This window comes from Convolutriloba macropyga, chromosome 10 (assembly GCF_964194025.1).
Source record: "Convolutriloba macropyga chromosome 10, txConMacr16.3, whole genome shotgun sequence".
In the NCBI taxonomy this organism is placed as follows: Eukaryota; Metazoa; Xenacoelomorpha; order Acoela; family Convolutidae; genus Convolutriloba; species Convolutriloba macropyga.
In genome coordinates this window covers 23,686,000-23,700,657 of record NC_134477.1, presented here as the reverse complement: position 1 = coordinate 23,700,657, position 14,658 = coordinate 23,686,000, and the positions used below count along the sequence as shown (strand labels likewise).

Genomic DNA, 14,658 nt, shown 5'->3' with positions numbered 1-14,658 from the left:
GAAGTTCATGTTCGAGTTTCACTACAAAGTCATGAAGAAAAACTTTGACTGCAATTTGCTTTATTCAGACACGGACTCTTTCGTATATGAAGTGCGTTCAAGAGACTTCTTTGCAGAAATACAACGGAAAAATTCGGTCGCTGAACAGTTCGATTTCTCAAACTTTCCACCAGAACACCCCTTGTATAGCAGGGACAATGCACGTGTCGCCCTTAAATTCAAAGATGAGATGGGAAGCCGGCCAATTGCTGAGTTTTGTGGACTCAAGCCAAAGCTGTAATCAATCAAGCTCGCTGAAGGCTAGTATATATATTTTTCACTACCCCCCATCATACAAACACAAATAATCAAAACAGACAGGCATATGCAAAACATTCTAGCAAATAAAGTTTGCTTGGGTATGGAAACAATGGAATGAATTTGAAATAAACCAAGTTTTTTTCAGGTTGCACCAAACAGTCAGCAAAAGGGGTCACAAAAGATGCACGTCGCAGCATGACGCATGAATTGTACAAGCAAACTCTTTTGGGCGGTGAGGTGGTGCGTCTGCTCAACACGAGAATAGCTTCAAGCAACCACAGGCTGCACACAATTGTTGTCAACAAGAAATCTTTGTCAGGCTACGATGACAAACGATTTATTATGAATGACCAAGTTTCCATGCTGCCCTATGGTCATCGTTCAATAAGAGAGGATATATTCTTCAAATCAATAATGAATGAACCCGATTGGGGCGCCGATGACTTGGGCGAAAGGGAGCAGGAAAGCGGGCAGCAGGCGCAGGAAAGCGGGCAGCGGGCGCAGGAAAGCGGGAAGCGGGCGCAGGAAAGCGGGAAGCATGCGCAGGAAAGCGGGCAGCGGGCGCAGGAAAACGGGCAGCATGCGCAGGAAAGCGGGCAGCGGGCGCAGGAAAGCGGGCAGCATGCGCAGGAAAGCGGGCAGCGAGCGCAGGAAAGCGGGCAGCATGCGCAGGACAGCTCGCAGCAGGTAAAAAACAAAAACCAGCAAAAAAACAAACGTCAAACGCAAGTCAGCAAACGTTCCACAAACTAATAGCATTCTAAACACAAGTTTCCACTCAATTCCCGACCCAGGTTTTCACCAGCGAAATTATAGCGAGGACGAATTGAATCAAAATTTGTTAGATTTTGACAATTTGTCAGAGTTTTCGGAAAGTGGTTCTTCTACGGACGCAGCTTGCGATGGGTTTATTCTAAGTCAAGCGATAGAAGATTCAGATAGCAGCCCCGAACCTCCAATCACAATTGATGAACAACCGCCAGCCAACCTCCCAGTAACAATTGATCAACAAAATCTGCAAGATCAACCACCTACCAAAAAGAGAAGACGAGCAAGAATCATAGAAAGTAATAGCGAAGAGGACTGACGAACCAAAACAAAACTAAAAAGTCTTGTCTCATCCTGTATTTGTACCTATATTGTCCAAAAACCACTTGAGGCCGGGCTTATATGGCCCAATTGACTTTTTTAAACAGTTAAATTTGTACCATCCCCCCTTTTTGGGCTAGAAATTTCTTGTGTGTAGTGAGTGAGGTCATGTGATAGGGAGGGACACTGAAGTACCAGGAGGGGTTGATCTGCCACGGCATGTGACAGAACACAGTTCTTCCTGCACATATCAGAATGCTTAAAAGTTCGTTTTGCAACAAAATTTGTGTCGCAGAGAACCTATTAAGTCAGCTTTTCCGCTGCCATACATACAGGGTTTTTCTTATTCATTTTACACCCTATAAAAATCAGTAGAACCGGATTTTTTGAAAAATAGTTCCTACCCATATATCCGGTCTACTAAAAAAGATTTTTCTTACTCAATTGTTGCGGAGGTAGATGATCAGGTTTCCGTTCCCTTGGTCGCAAACAACTCGACCCTCGACTTGAAATTTTTCACTGAGCGGGCACTTTCCACAATGGCAGATATCAAAATCAAGAACACTGTTTCGGTTGACGCAAAAGACAATTTTGTTCAGATTCTTGATCGTTCTCGATCGTTTTTCAAAAAAAAATAAATTTCACATCGTTTTCATAAGACAAATTATCCGTTTATATTTACAGGCCTTGTCTTGGATTAAAAATTCATGAAACATCAGCTAACATAGAAATCAAGTAAACTATAAGACAAACGATTGCAACTTGACCAAATTGTCAATTATGCTTTTGTAGTTGTTTTGAATGTTGATAACTCGACTTTTCGTCAATCATTTTTTGGACCAACTCCCTCAATCCCATTTCTGTTCCATAAAAAACCTTTCATCGAACACTTGGGTCCTAATAACAGAAGTTTCAACTAATATAGGGGTCCCATCAAAGTATGTTACGTAAAATACACCAATCTGGAAACAGAAAGAGATCCGAAATAATATAGCTAGGGTTGAGCCCTGTTCCAGGACAAAGATTTTTTTCTTTTTTAATTAATAACCAGGCGCGTAACGGAGAAAAAGTTCATTTTTAAAAAGGAACTTACTTGAACTAATCGGATCTTCAACCATTGGAAATAAACTGTTATACAATGACTGGTTGTAAAGTTCCTCTTTACTCGAAACTTGAACTCCAATGTTTAAAAAATTGGCGAACTTTGTGATTAAAAATCTAATAATTTTCATAAGGATTAGTAGAGGAAAAGCACATTATCAAACACATGATCAGATTAGTTTTTTCATGCCCCAAACAAAAAAAAACGCTTCTGCTTCCACACTGTGATCTTATAATAGCTCCGACAGATTGACCCTTGAAACATGATTGAGAAAGAAATGTAAAATCTTGTTTACAAGAGACCAAAAATTTCAAAGTAGTTCGCCAATTTTTAAAAAGTGTCGATCCACGCGAGAATTGATTGCTACTGGAGCCCAAGACGATGACAAAAATTCAATATTCTACTAAATGATTACCAACTGTATGAAGAAATTAATGATGAAAAATGAGAGTATAGATACTAAGTATCCTGTTTCCGACAATGTTTTTATTAACAGAATCACTGTTTTCGAGCCAAAAATGTTTAAAAAACAAGCTTTCCTGGTTCCCCCAAACCCTTTATTAAGTTCCCATAATATTGAATTTTTGATCTGTCGGCAAATTTTTCTATGATCTTGCCGCAAAAACCTAGTGGGGGGACAAAAAAGCCTGAGTCAGGCTTCCAAAAATGTCCCCCCCCCCGTTGAGGTTCTAGTCATTTTTTTATACTACTCAGGGACTGAGTAGAAGTGTCAGTGCACTCAGCTCATACGACGAAAACGGGACCCCACAATTGTCGTAGGAACCAATGATTTTCAGGATATGGAGAAAGAACTGAGCAGTTTTTAGGTGTAGTAAGGAACCAGGACTTATGCTAGCTAGAGACAAATGCGCCTTTGGTCCGAGGAAAAGTTCTTGCGGATTATGATTACTTCAGAGGTCATGACCCCAATCAAACAGAAAATTGCTAATTTCCTCATAACATTCAAGCTTCTGAGGTCAGACAAACAAAACGAATGATTGGTTTCTTCAATTTTTACAAAGCTTTTATACCAGAGCTCGGACAAAAACTGCTTTTCTGTAGATTAGTGAAGGCGGAAGACCTGCGAGACAAACAAGGAACCCAATATCACTTTACAAAACTTCACACAGGATATAGAATCAGCCTGCGAAAAATCACTAAGGCTACCGATGACCAATAAACCAAATGTTATAATGGCCGAAGCATCATTTGATGCTGCAAGTTTTAAACTGATGATTGAAGCATACACAAAAACTGTAACTGAAACAGCTGAAATGGAAAAAGTCACGCACCTTTGACTTTTCATTCTCGATTTCTAAAACAAATCAACTGAAGATGTCAATATACGCAAAGGAATATCTCGACGTAAATTTCGACCTCGATATGTTTGCAAGAACTTATTGGGATACAAAACATCAGTACTATATCTATCTTATGGACAGAGCTGTCAAACGCTTTTGCAAAACAAAGATCACTCTACCATTGCTCTGGAACACATCGGATCACGTCAAGCGCTTTGACATTATACTGGGACATATTCCCGGAAAAAAATTCGCGGCAGACTTTCTTTCCAGAACACAACAAGGAGAAACTAACACTCCGCATTAACACGAATATACCAATCACCGAAGTCCAAATTGACATCACTGCTGAGGCACCAGATAACTCAATCAACAAAACTTGGACTGAACTTCTGATGGCAACAATACTCGGAAGTACTATCTTTTTCAAAAAAAAGGAATAACAAACGACGCGCATGTCCACAATCAACGAATAAAAAGCAGCGCAACACTAAGCAATACATGAGCTCAATCCTATGGACAAAATTTATACAAAGTGACTTTCGCCCTTATACCTACGAGCTGAACAAAGACTGACATCAGAAGAGTTAATCTGTGGTCCAAAAGAGGCCCAGGAACAACTAGCCAATATGTTTCAGTAGATGCAAGAAGGTATCTGAAACAAAACTCCGACTTGCTATGATTGACGGGGCGCTCCACAGGAAAATTTACGATAATTATACTGCGGCAGCTTTATCAAACAATAATGAGATCCCATTCACTCGCGGAAAGAAATACTTTTGCTCATTTACAACAGCGTATGAAGCGGACAATGTCGACAACCATCGCCGAATATCGGAAACGCTTTCTTTTTCTATTTTGTTTAATTCTATTAGTGTTTATAGATTACTCATATTTTATTCAATTAAATTCTCCATCTTCGTTTTACCATAATACTCTTGTTAAAAAAACATAGCCGGCAGATTGCCGGAATAGCTGCGAAATAGACTTGCGTGCCGTAAAATACAGATGGAAAAAGATAAAGAAGTGAGTTGATAGAAGTTATCGCCGCCACTTATAAAACTTACAGGCTGTGGAGGTTATAAAACTTACATAAAACTTCAAAGGTGGTTGTTTTTGGGTGCAAAAAATGTTTTATTGCCGCGGCTCGAACGCCCGATCTCCTGATTAACAGCCAGTCGCAACCAACAACTTCTGAATAATCGCAATTTACATCACGCATCAAGCGTGAAATCAAGCGCGAAAAAACCATTTACGCAGTGGCGAGACAATGTTCTAGAACAAATGTAAAACGAAAATGGAGCGTCGGACGACGAAACAAAAAAACAACCAAGAGCACCGCAATATAGCTACGCTCAGCTTACAACTTCGCAGCTATAAAAATGTTTTTGAGTAGTGAATTAGAAAAATTCACCATCACATTGAAAAATTGATCAAATTGAACATCACATTGAAATATAAGCATTCACCAAAAAATTATTCTTGTTAAAACGAAGTTTGAGTATTGAACTAAAATGTAACCATTCACATCACATTGAAAAATTTAACCACTCACCATTACATAAAAAGCAAACCAATCGACAAAATGATACTCCCATCGTAAGACAAAAATCGCAGCTTTGTGGGAAAATACACATCGTATGAATATTGAGAAAAATAATAAGAGTAAAAGTTGATACAATTTATGTTTAATGTACCACATGTGAAACAGTTTCATTAATATATAAACAAGTGTTTGACTGATATCCCAAACATTTTTTTAAAAACAGAACTCATGGTCGTGACACAAATAAATAATGTGAAACATAAAAGGTCCACTCAAGTGGACTTATTGTCGAGTGTTCTGAATATTCTAGACGTCAATGAGGTTGGTTTGTTTTAGCATACTTTATTATTGATTACCGTTATAATTATATTCTCCCCTCTCTTACCGTGCATCATACGTATACCCATTACACAGACAACGCACAGACAATACATTTCAAATTATTTGAATTGTAAAAGTAGCGCTATAAAAGCCAGCTTAGGGCGGCAATTAATAAACGTAGCCGGCAAATTGCCCAAAAAATCCGCCGTTGACCCGCTTGACACACATTGGGATTGAAACAGAAAAAGAAAAAATTAAGAGATAGCAATTGACAGAATTTTTCTAAGTGTCAATGTGTTCTTATTTTGTTTGTAAATTTTGCATATTCGGTTAGATTCTCAACTTACACTTAATTCAGCTTCTAAACTGAACGCTATAAAGCATAATATTATTGCCAGCTAGCGATCGCTTTAATAAACTTTGACAGCCTAAAGCACTATGACTTAATTGCCGGGCTTAATTGAGCTTAATAAAATTGAGCTTAATAAAAATGTAAGCTAGCAATCGCTCTAAAGAACTTAGATAACCTAATGCACTATGACTTTATGGGTTAATCCTGTTTCTTTTGATTTTGCTCAGTTGACTTGGACCGTATTCTTTACATTACGTAATTCAATGAGTGAAAGAATTTAAAGTCCATTCAGTTGAAACAGTGAGTGAAGTAAGTCAGAAGTCAAACGTGAAAATCGTGACTTATGTAAAATAAAAACGTTATAAAAAGGCAAAGCGAATTTAAAAGGGGAGCTCCCAAATAATAGCTGTTGAGAGGCTGACGGCGGCTATAAATAAGCATAAATACGAATTGCACCGCACAATTATTACTCATTGTTAAAATTGATTCTTCTAAAACTCAGTACTATTCGCCTTCCTCAGAACTTGTGTACTTTTCCTATCTCAGCTGAATACCGGGAGCTGACCAACCTAAAAACTTAGCACGTATTTGTAAACATAGCTGGCAGATTGCCAGAAAATAGCCGCAATAGATTCGTAGATCGGCAGTCTAAAAATAAACAGTAAAAAAGACAGACCAAAAAAATTCGTCTTTTCATTGAGGGCTGATCTGTTATATTTTGATTGAAAATCTGTATAAGTTATTGCTGCCTCTATTAGCTGATCTCTAATAACCTTTATTTAGAGTGACACACACCCATTTGACCTTATCTCTTTGAATTAAAGTAAATAAAAGTCAATTTCAAAGTGAGGAAGTCATTTTTGAGAGTGAGGTAAGTCAAGTGTCACCAAAAATTTAATCACGCGCATGAACAAAAAAAACTCTCTCCACTAAGAGCGAAAAATGACGTCACACATGCAATTCAATTGAAATTGCATGAACGAATGAACAAAAAGTGGCTGTGACGTCATATGGTCCTAACAAAAATCATGACGACGGAATAAAAAAACATAGCAGGACAAGTCCTGACGTACAATTCAAAGAATTTTCATTGGCTCAACAGAAAAACTAAACCTAGAATGGACTATGAGTGAATTGAGAAAATCATTTTTAAAAAAATTAGAAAAAAATAAGAAAAAACAGAAAATCAATGTCAAAATGCCGCATGTGAACAAAAAAACCACTAGCGAGAAATGAAAATCTAATTCAAACAAAAAACTAGGCCTAAAATGGCTTTCAATGGATTGGGAAAACCATTTAGAAAAAAATCCGATCCGAAAAATTGAAAAAACAAGTAAAAATCAGAGTGAAATTGCAACATGTGAACAAAAAACCACTACCGAGAAACCGAATTTTTGTTCAAACACCGTTTTCTCAATCTACTTTAGAATTAGAGCGAAAAAAATTCACGCCGCAAAACCACTCGCTTTTTCGCTCCATTTCCTGTTTCGGCGTGATCAAAATCACTACTCCAATTTGACTTAAAAAATCATGAAAATGTGTGAACAGATCTTAAAAAAAAACATAGCCGGAAGAATTCCGGAAGCGACTCGAAGCGTCAAAACTTCACAAAACCGTAATTTTAACTGAAGTCATTGCCTTTTTTATTAAAAATTTTTTATTTTTCATTAACTCATTACTCCCCAGGTCTGATCTAAAAATTGGTGAAACTTTAACCACGGTCACCAAGAGAAACAAATTGCAGCAAATTTTTTATTGAAAACGTTTGGTAACGTTAAAAAAGTCCGAAATAATTAGAATCGTCAAAAATACTGATAGGCTGAAAAAGCTATTATTATTTGAGGGCTACGAATTGCCCTCAAATAATTCATGATTCTAATCTCGAAAAAAATAATCGCGAAAGCAAACGGCAGATTATGATCTTAGAAACTAAGTTAATTTTTCAACAAAGAATGCTCAAATTCAGGAAACAGAGAACCACTACAAAAAGATTTGTAATCACTGCAATTAAGACAAAAACAACACACAATTCTTCCTTGTTGTTTATATGCTCCAGAAAAAGATTTCATACTAATTCAAAAACTAAATCATAGAAAAGACAAAACAAAAGAACAAAACTCAAAGGCAAAAAGTCGTTTAAAAACAATACTAAGGCCGGAAGAAAATTGCGAAGATTACTTTAAAGTGAAAATTTCGGAAAAAGCTTTCTAGCAAACTCTCAGTACTGCCTTATCTTGAATGGAAACAATTGCAAACCAAAGAAATGCCGAAAATCTAATAAAAAGCTGAAATCATTCAAGTTTCCAGAAACTGAAAAAATCAATAAATTGAATATAAATGACGGTGCCGTTAAGACGCTAGAATGATATAAACTAGAATGTGAAGAATATGGACACAAAGTAAGGAACACCGTAACAAAAAGACTAATTCTTGATTTTTGAAAGTAAAAAAATCAATTTATAAAAACAAAAAAAAAAACGAAGACCTTCCATTGTTCAGCATTCGAGACATAGAAAAGACGACGCGTCATCCAAGAAAAAGAACTATCCAAATGAACAGAAAAAAAAGCAACAGCAGAATTAAAACATACGAAACATTGAAAAAATTTGCAAAAAAAGGCCAAAAAAACTTTTAAGACCGCATTTATGAAAATAATTTTAGCTGTTTTTCAAAAACTTAACGCCGAAAACTGATTGAATTTTAATTGAAACGAAATTAAAGTCCCTAATGTTGCACAAAAAGACTATTTCTAGTAATTAAAACCAAAATACAAACAAAAAACTGACAAAAATTGGAAAAAAGCTACCAAAATCGGATTAGCATATGTACAATTTTTTAAAACAAAACTACATCGAGGTAGAAAGAGGCGTTGAGTATATGAATTATCAAAGGGAAAATGCCCTAATAATTTATTTCTGACAAAAAGACGCCTGAAAGATCCAAAAATGAAGAAATTAATAGAAAAAAGCCAAAAATTAACCAAAAAAAATCAATAATTATGTGCCAATCTAGAACTTGAAACGTATTTTTAGGCTCTGCAAAACTCTTTGGCATCAATTTCCGAGGTTTACATTTCGATACAGCATCAAATAAAAATTATTTCTACAAAAAACCAAATTACAAGCAAAAAAACTGGGCCACTTTGACGAAAAAACGGTTACCTATATGTGCCATTCAGTCAAAAACTGCTTTTCAAAGTCAAAAAGTCATTCACTAAACTTCTCTCGCAGCGCATGATCAAAAAACTTCTCTCGCTCTGAAAAATTAGTTCACACGGCAATTTTACTCACTTTCGCTTTTAGGTTAAAACGGCGTCTGAACGAATAGTACTTCCGGTAAAAAAAACCTTAAGAAAACCAATACTCCTCTTCGAGTCGTAAAAAAGACAGCGCCCCAATACAATTCAAATTCTTTGAATTGTAAAAAAACCAAGAGAAGGCCAATAATAGCCCCAGCTATCGCTGTGCGGCTATTAAAAAAAACATCATAGAATCGTAAACCTCCCATTAGCTCCCGCTTTAGAGTTACCATAAGATTCTTCCACATTATCCTGTGAACATAAACAGAACTCGAACGTAATTTACCTGAACAATGTGATCCACTTTTTGGTACAAGCCATGATCCAAAATCACGAGCTCAACATCGCCCTTCTTTGTAGGGTGCTTCCTGACAAATAAGTTGCCAGGGTGGGGGTCTGCATGGACGAAACCTGACTGGAATATCTGATATCCAAACACCCGGCACATTTTCTCACACGCGGACTTGATGTCAATCCCCTGTGCTTTCATACCCTCGGCATCGTCAACTGAAATACAGTCAGTTTACCTATTGCTGAATCACTTACAAACCATTCATATGAGTACATAGATGTCTATAATGCAATAGACTAAGGGGGGTTAAAGGCTCGTTGTACAGTCCCGTAGAAGACGTACTTCACGCATTAAAGCTCAAACAAAAATAGAGCTTCAGTTCATCATTTCAACACATATTAAAGAGCATGCTTTGAATTGGTTACGTATTTCAATTGGTAAAAATATCAGCGCTACAACCTTTATTGGAACAACTACTTGTTATCCGTTCGCGATCGAATTATATAATTACGTCTACTAACTTTTAACTGCATCAATGAATTCCGTCGTTAGCACCCTCCTCGAAGTATGCTCCCAGAAAACTTTAGGTACGTGAACATAGTCAAAGCCCTTCAAATCTTCAGCACATTTCTCGGCATTTCTTCCTTCATTGATGAAATCCAGTTCTTGTTTTATGGTGTCGCACAACTCTATAACTGCCCATTTGAAGTTAAACCCAGGGAACCAGTACTCTGCTATGTCCATTAGAAATTTGATTGTCCAGATATCGCCTAAAACCATATCTGCTAATCAATAAGCCTCGTATAGATCTCGAGTAAACTAATTGCATCACCATTTTCTATCTTATTTCAATTTTCTTACACACTGAGTATTGCTACAAATTCTCTTTCGGACAACATTTTAAATGAGAAAATTTGAATCTTTTTGGTTACTGCTCAGCAGTAACCAAAACGATTCAAATTCTGGTTATGTCAGGGAGTTGCAAGTACCACGCTACTACAAAGTATTATTAAACCTATAAAAGATTATAAAACATAAAACTTAGTCACATTAGCTTTAGAGTGCCTTAAATAGGCCGAATATCTTCCAAAAATTAATTATGTTAATGCAAAAAAGCAGCCATCACTTCGAGCCTAATTTCGAAATCTCACTTCGAGCCTTATTTCGAAATTTGGTGATGAAAATCAACAACCTCATTGAAAGTGATCTTTACGAGTTATAACCTAAACATAGCCGGCAAATAGCCGCTATTGACGCACATTGGGATTGAAACAGAAAAAAGAAGAGATGAAAATTGGCAGACTTTTTTCCCTAAGTTTCAAAAAGTGTTATTACTCGGTGTGCAGTTACAGTTAGATTCTAAGCTTCTAAATTGACAGCTAATAAGCTTAAAAAAAGTAAGCTACGAAATTTTATAACCTAATGCACTATGACTTAAGGACCGGGCTGTATGGGTTTATCCCGTTTCATTGGATTTTGCTCTTTTGACATCGACCGTATTCACTATATTGCGTAATTCAATGGACGAAAGAATTTAAAATCCATTCAGTTGAACCAGTGAGTGAGGTAAGAGACGCGTCAAATGTGAAGACTGTAATTTATGTTCAACGAAAAAACGCGATCAAAAAGTAAAGCGACCTAAAAAACATAACCGGAAAACTCCGTAATTGAATCGAAGTAGAACTAAAACTTAGCTTATGACCTAGTCAATCACTAACTAAACTAGCAACGGTACTTACTTCATTATCCCACTCAATTTGATAAGAAAACAGAGTAAACCAATAAGAAAGAAGAAAAAGTGGAAAACATACTCTTAGCAATTTTTCACGAGTTGCAATTCCAATAAGATTGACTGATATAATAATTTTTGTTCAACGAAATTGCATATGTTAGCAAACATTTCCGGCAGATGCAGTAAAATAGCCGCCATCGAATACCATAAACCCTACTGGCAGTAGTAGGAAAAATGAAGAAAACTAATTCTGTACTAAATCATTTTAAAGTGTGACCTACGATGATGTCATTCCGTAGTTAGAAATACTCCTGGTTCCTAATTAGGGGATACAGAGGCTAGTATTAATACCAATAAGCATTAGAGATATTACCTGAAATGTTTAAAAACAAAGTTGAGAAGCGGGCATCATTCTGCATTTATCTCGTTTCTGTTTTTAATTTGACTGACTCCGTTGATTCAAGATTGATTGTCTGAGCAAGTGCTGTTGACAAACATTTTCATCAGAATCAGCGAAGAATGAAACTAGCGTGGAGCAGTCAAAAAGGTTTCACGCAAAAAGTTGAAAAAGCTGCGAACTAATGTAAAGCGAAAACATAGCTGGCAGATTGCCAGAAAATAGCTGCAATAGCTTCGTAGATCTGCAGTCTCAAGAAGATAGTAAAAGGAACAGAACAAAAATACTTAAATGTTACATTTTGATTAAGATTCTGTCAAACCTATTGATGCTTCTAATAGCTGCTCCCAAAAACCTTTAATTAGAGTGACTTTTATTTACTTTAATTCGCTGAAAGAAGGTCAAATAAGTGTGCACTTGACTTTTTCTCTTTGAACTAAAGTAAAGAAAAGTCAATTTTAGAGTGAGGAAGTCATTTTTGAGAGTGAGGTGAATCAAGTGTGGCCAAAAACATCATCACTCGAATGATTAAAACTCGCGCCAATAACAGTAAAAAATGACGTCACGCACGCAATTCAATTAAAATTTGATGAACGAAAGAACAAAAAGCAGATTTGAATTGTTTGTGACATCATATGGCCTTAACAAAAATCTTGTCGACGAAATAAAAGATCCAAGAGAAGGCCGATAATAGCCCCAACTACTTCGCTTAGCAACCACTCGATACTCAAAAGCACTGGAAACACTTAAGAGAAGTAAAAACCACAAAACACATCATAATTGATTTTGTTATTATTTGATTAAAAAAATGTGCTATCAAACTTGCAACCGCAATAAAAAAATTGAAAATCAAAACAAACTCTGAAAAGCAAAACAAACAGTAATTATTAGAAACTTGAAAACCAAGAAATTATGGAACCGAGAAATTGGAAGAAGAATTAGGCCGTTTTCTTCAACTCAAACAAATTTCAAGTGATGACAACAAAGATAAAAACGGCATTAAAACCCACATGAACAATAATTTCAAGAAAAAACTACGCCGGGCACCAAAGACTTGAAAAACATGGCCCGCAGGTTGCCGGAAAATAGCCGCCGTCGACGCGCTTAATGCACATCGGGATTGAAACGGAAGAAAAAAAAACAGACAAATTGACTGAAGTTTTTTTCTGTTTTTTTTTTTCAGTGTCAAAGTCTTCTAATTTGGCGTGCAGTTTTAGTTAGATTCTAAATTACACTTAACCCAGCTTCTAAACTCAAAGCGAATAAGCTTAATACCGATATCAGCTAGCAGACAATCTAATGAACCTTGATAACCTAGTTCTCAAGGACGTAATGACCGGGCTTTATCGGTTTATCCTGTCTCTTTTTATTTTGCTCTTTTGACTTTGACCGTATTCACTATTTTGCGTAATTCAATGCGTGAAAGAATTTAAAATCCTTTCAGTTGAAACAGTTAGTGAAGTAAGTCGGAAGTGAAAAGTGAAAATCGTGACTTATGTAAAACGAAAAACGTGATCAAAAGGTAAAGCGAAATAAAATGAGAGCGCTTAAATAATAGACGTTTGAGAGGCTGACGGCGGCCATTGACAAAATACTACAAAAACCGCTAAAAAAGCGTCCAAAACGGTGAAATCACAAAAAAAGCTCAAGATTGCATATAAACCTCTAGTTTATGATTGAAATTGTTAAAAAAAATAGCCGGCAGACTGCCAGGATAGCTGAGAAAGAATAGACCTGCGTGCCATATAATAGAGATAGAAACAGATACAGATCTAAATTGAAAAAAATCGACGCCGCTCAAAAAACTAGGTAAAAACATTCAGCGATAAATTAATAAAGCTTGTTAAAATTCATTCCACAGAAGCCTCCTATTAGGGACCTCTACTGCACATATGAGTTCCTTTGATCTTAAACAAATTCAAATTAAACTTAAGTTTTAAAGTGCAAAAGTCATTTTATTGAGTGAGGTAAGTCACGTATGATCAAAATCTAATCACGCGAATAACCTTAAAACTTTTGCTAAATCGAGTGATAATGACGTCACGCGCGCAAATGCCGTTAGTGAGATGAAGAATTAATTCAAAAAATTTGATTTTTTTCAGCTTTGCTGTGTGAAACAAATGTAAAACGAAAAAAGAGCGTCAGACGACGGAACAAAAAACAGCCGGTAGAATACCGGAAACGACTCGAATCGTCGCGCATTATAATCTCTAACCTAACCTTACCGAAGTCAGAACATCAAAATAAGACAAGAGAAAAAAAACAAAAGTAGCCCAACAAACCACATTAAAGTGTTTTAAAAATGCCGACAATTTTTTAGGTGCGGGGGAGCTAGGTAGGTGTAGATAGGTTGGAGAGGTGGGTAGTGCTGGGGTAGTTAGGGGGGGACGTGGGGGTGGTTAGGTGAAGGGAGGGGGTAGTTTTGGGGGTAGGGGTAGGTGGGGGGGGGGTAAGTTGGGGCGGGGGGGTATGTTGGGGCGGGGAGGGAGGGGGGTAGGTGCGGGGAGGGGGGTAAGTTAGTTTGGTCGGGGGGGGGGGGGGGGGTAGGTAGGTGGTGGCGGGGGGGTTAGGTAGGTGGGTTGGTGTATAGATAGGTTGGGGAGGTGGGTAGTGCTGGGGTAGTTGGGGGTAGCTAGGTGAAGGGAGGGGTAGAGGTAGGTGGGGGGTAAGTTGGGGGCGGGGTGCTGGGGCGGTGGGGGGTAGGTATGTGGGGGGGGGGGGGTTGCGCGGTGTAATTTAGATAATTAGGGGTGACTCATATAGGAACAAAAAATCTCAAAATGACCTCTTCACCTTGAACATTACCAGCAGTTCCTAATTACTATAAATTACAAACGAAGGTAAATGCTCGAACAGAAAGAAGTCAAAATTCAAGTCATAAACTAACTTGCTTTCTGCTAAAAAAACATAGCCGGTAGAAAACCAGAA

At 37.1% G+C, this 14,658-nt stretch overlaps 1 protein-coding gene across 4 annotated transcripts in view; it reads right to left on the bottom strand.

The window, feature by feature from the left end:
- LOC142348829 (putative aarF domain-containing protein kinase 5) overlaps positions 1–14,658 on the bottom strand; it is a 65,934-nt gene that overhangs the window by 35,831 nt on the left and 15,445 nt on the right. For all 4 annotated transcript variants that reach the window (XM_075400359.1, XM_075400356.1, XM_075400358.1 and 1 more), the window contains 2 exons: positions 10,123–10,371; positions 9,596–9,816 (listed from right to left, as the gene is read on the bottom strand). In XM_075400359.1, coding sequence (XP_075256474.1) covers positions 9,596–9,816; positions 10,123–10,371 — 470 coding nt within the window. The remainder of the gene's footprint in view (positions 1–9,595; positions 9,817–10,122; positions 10,372–14,658) is intronic.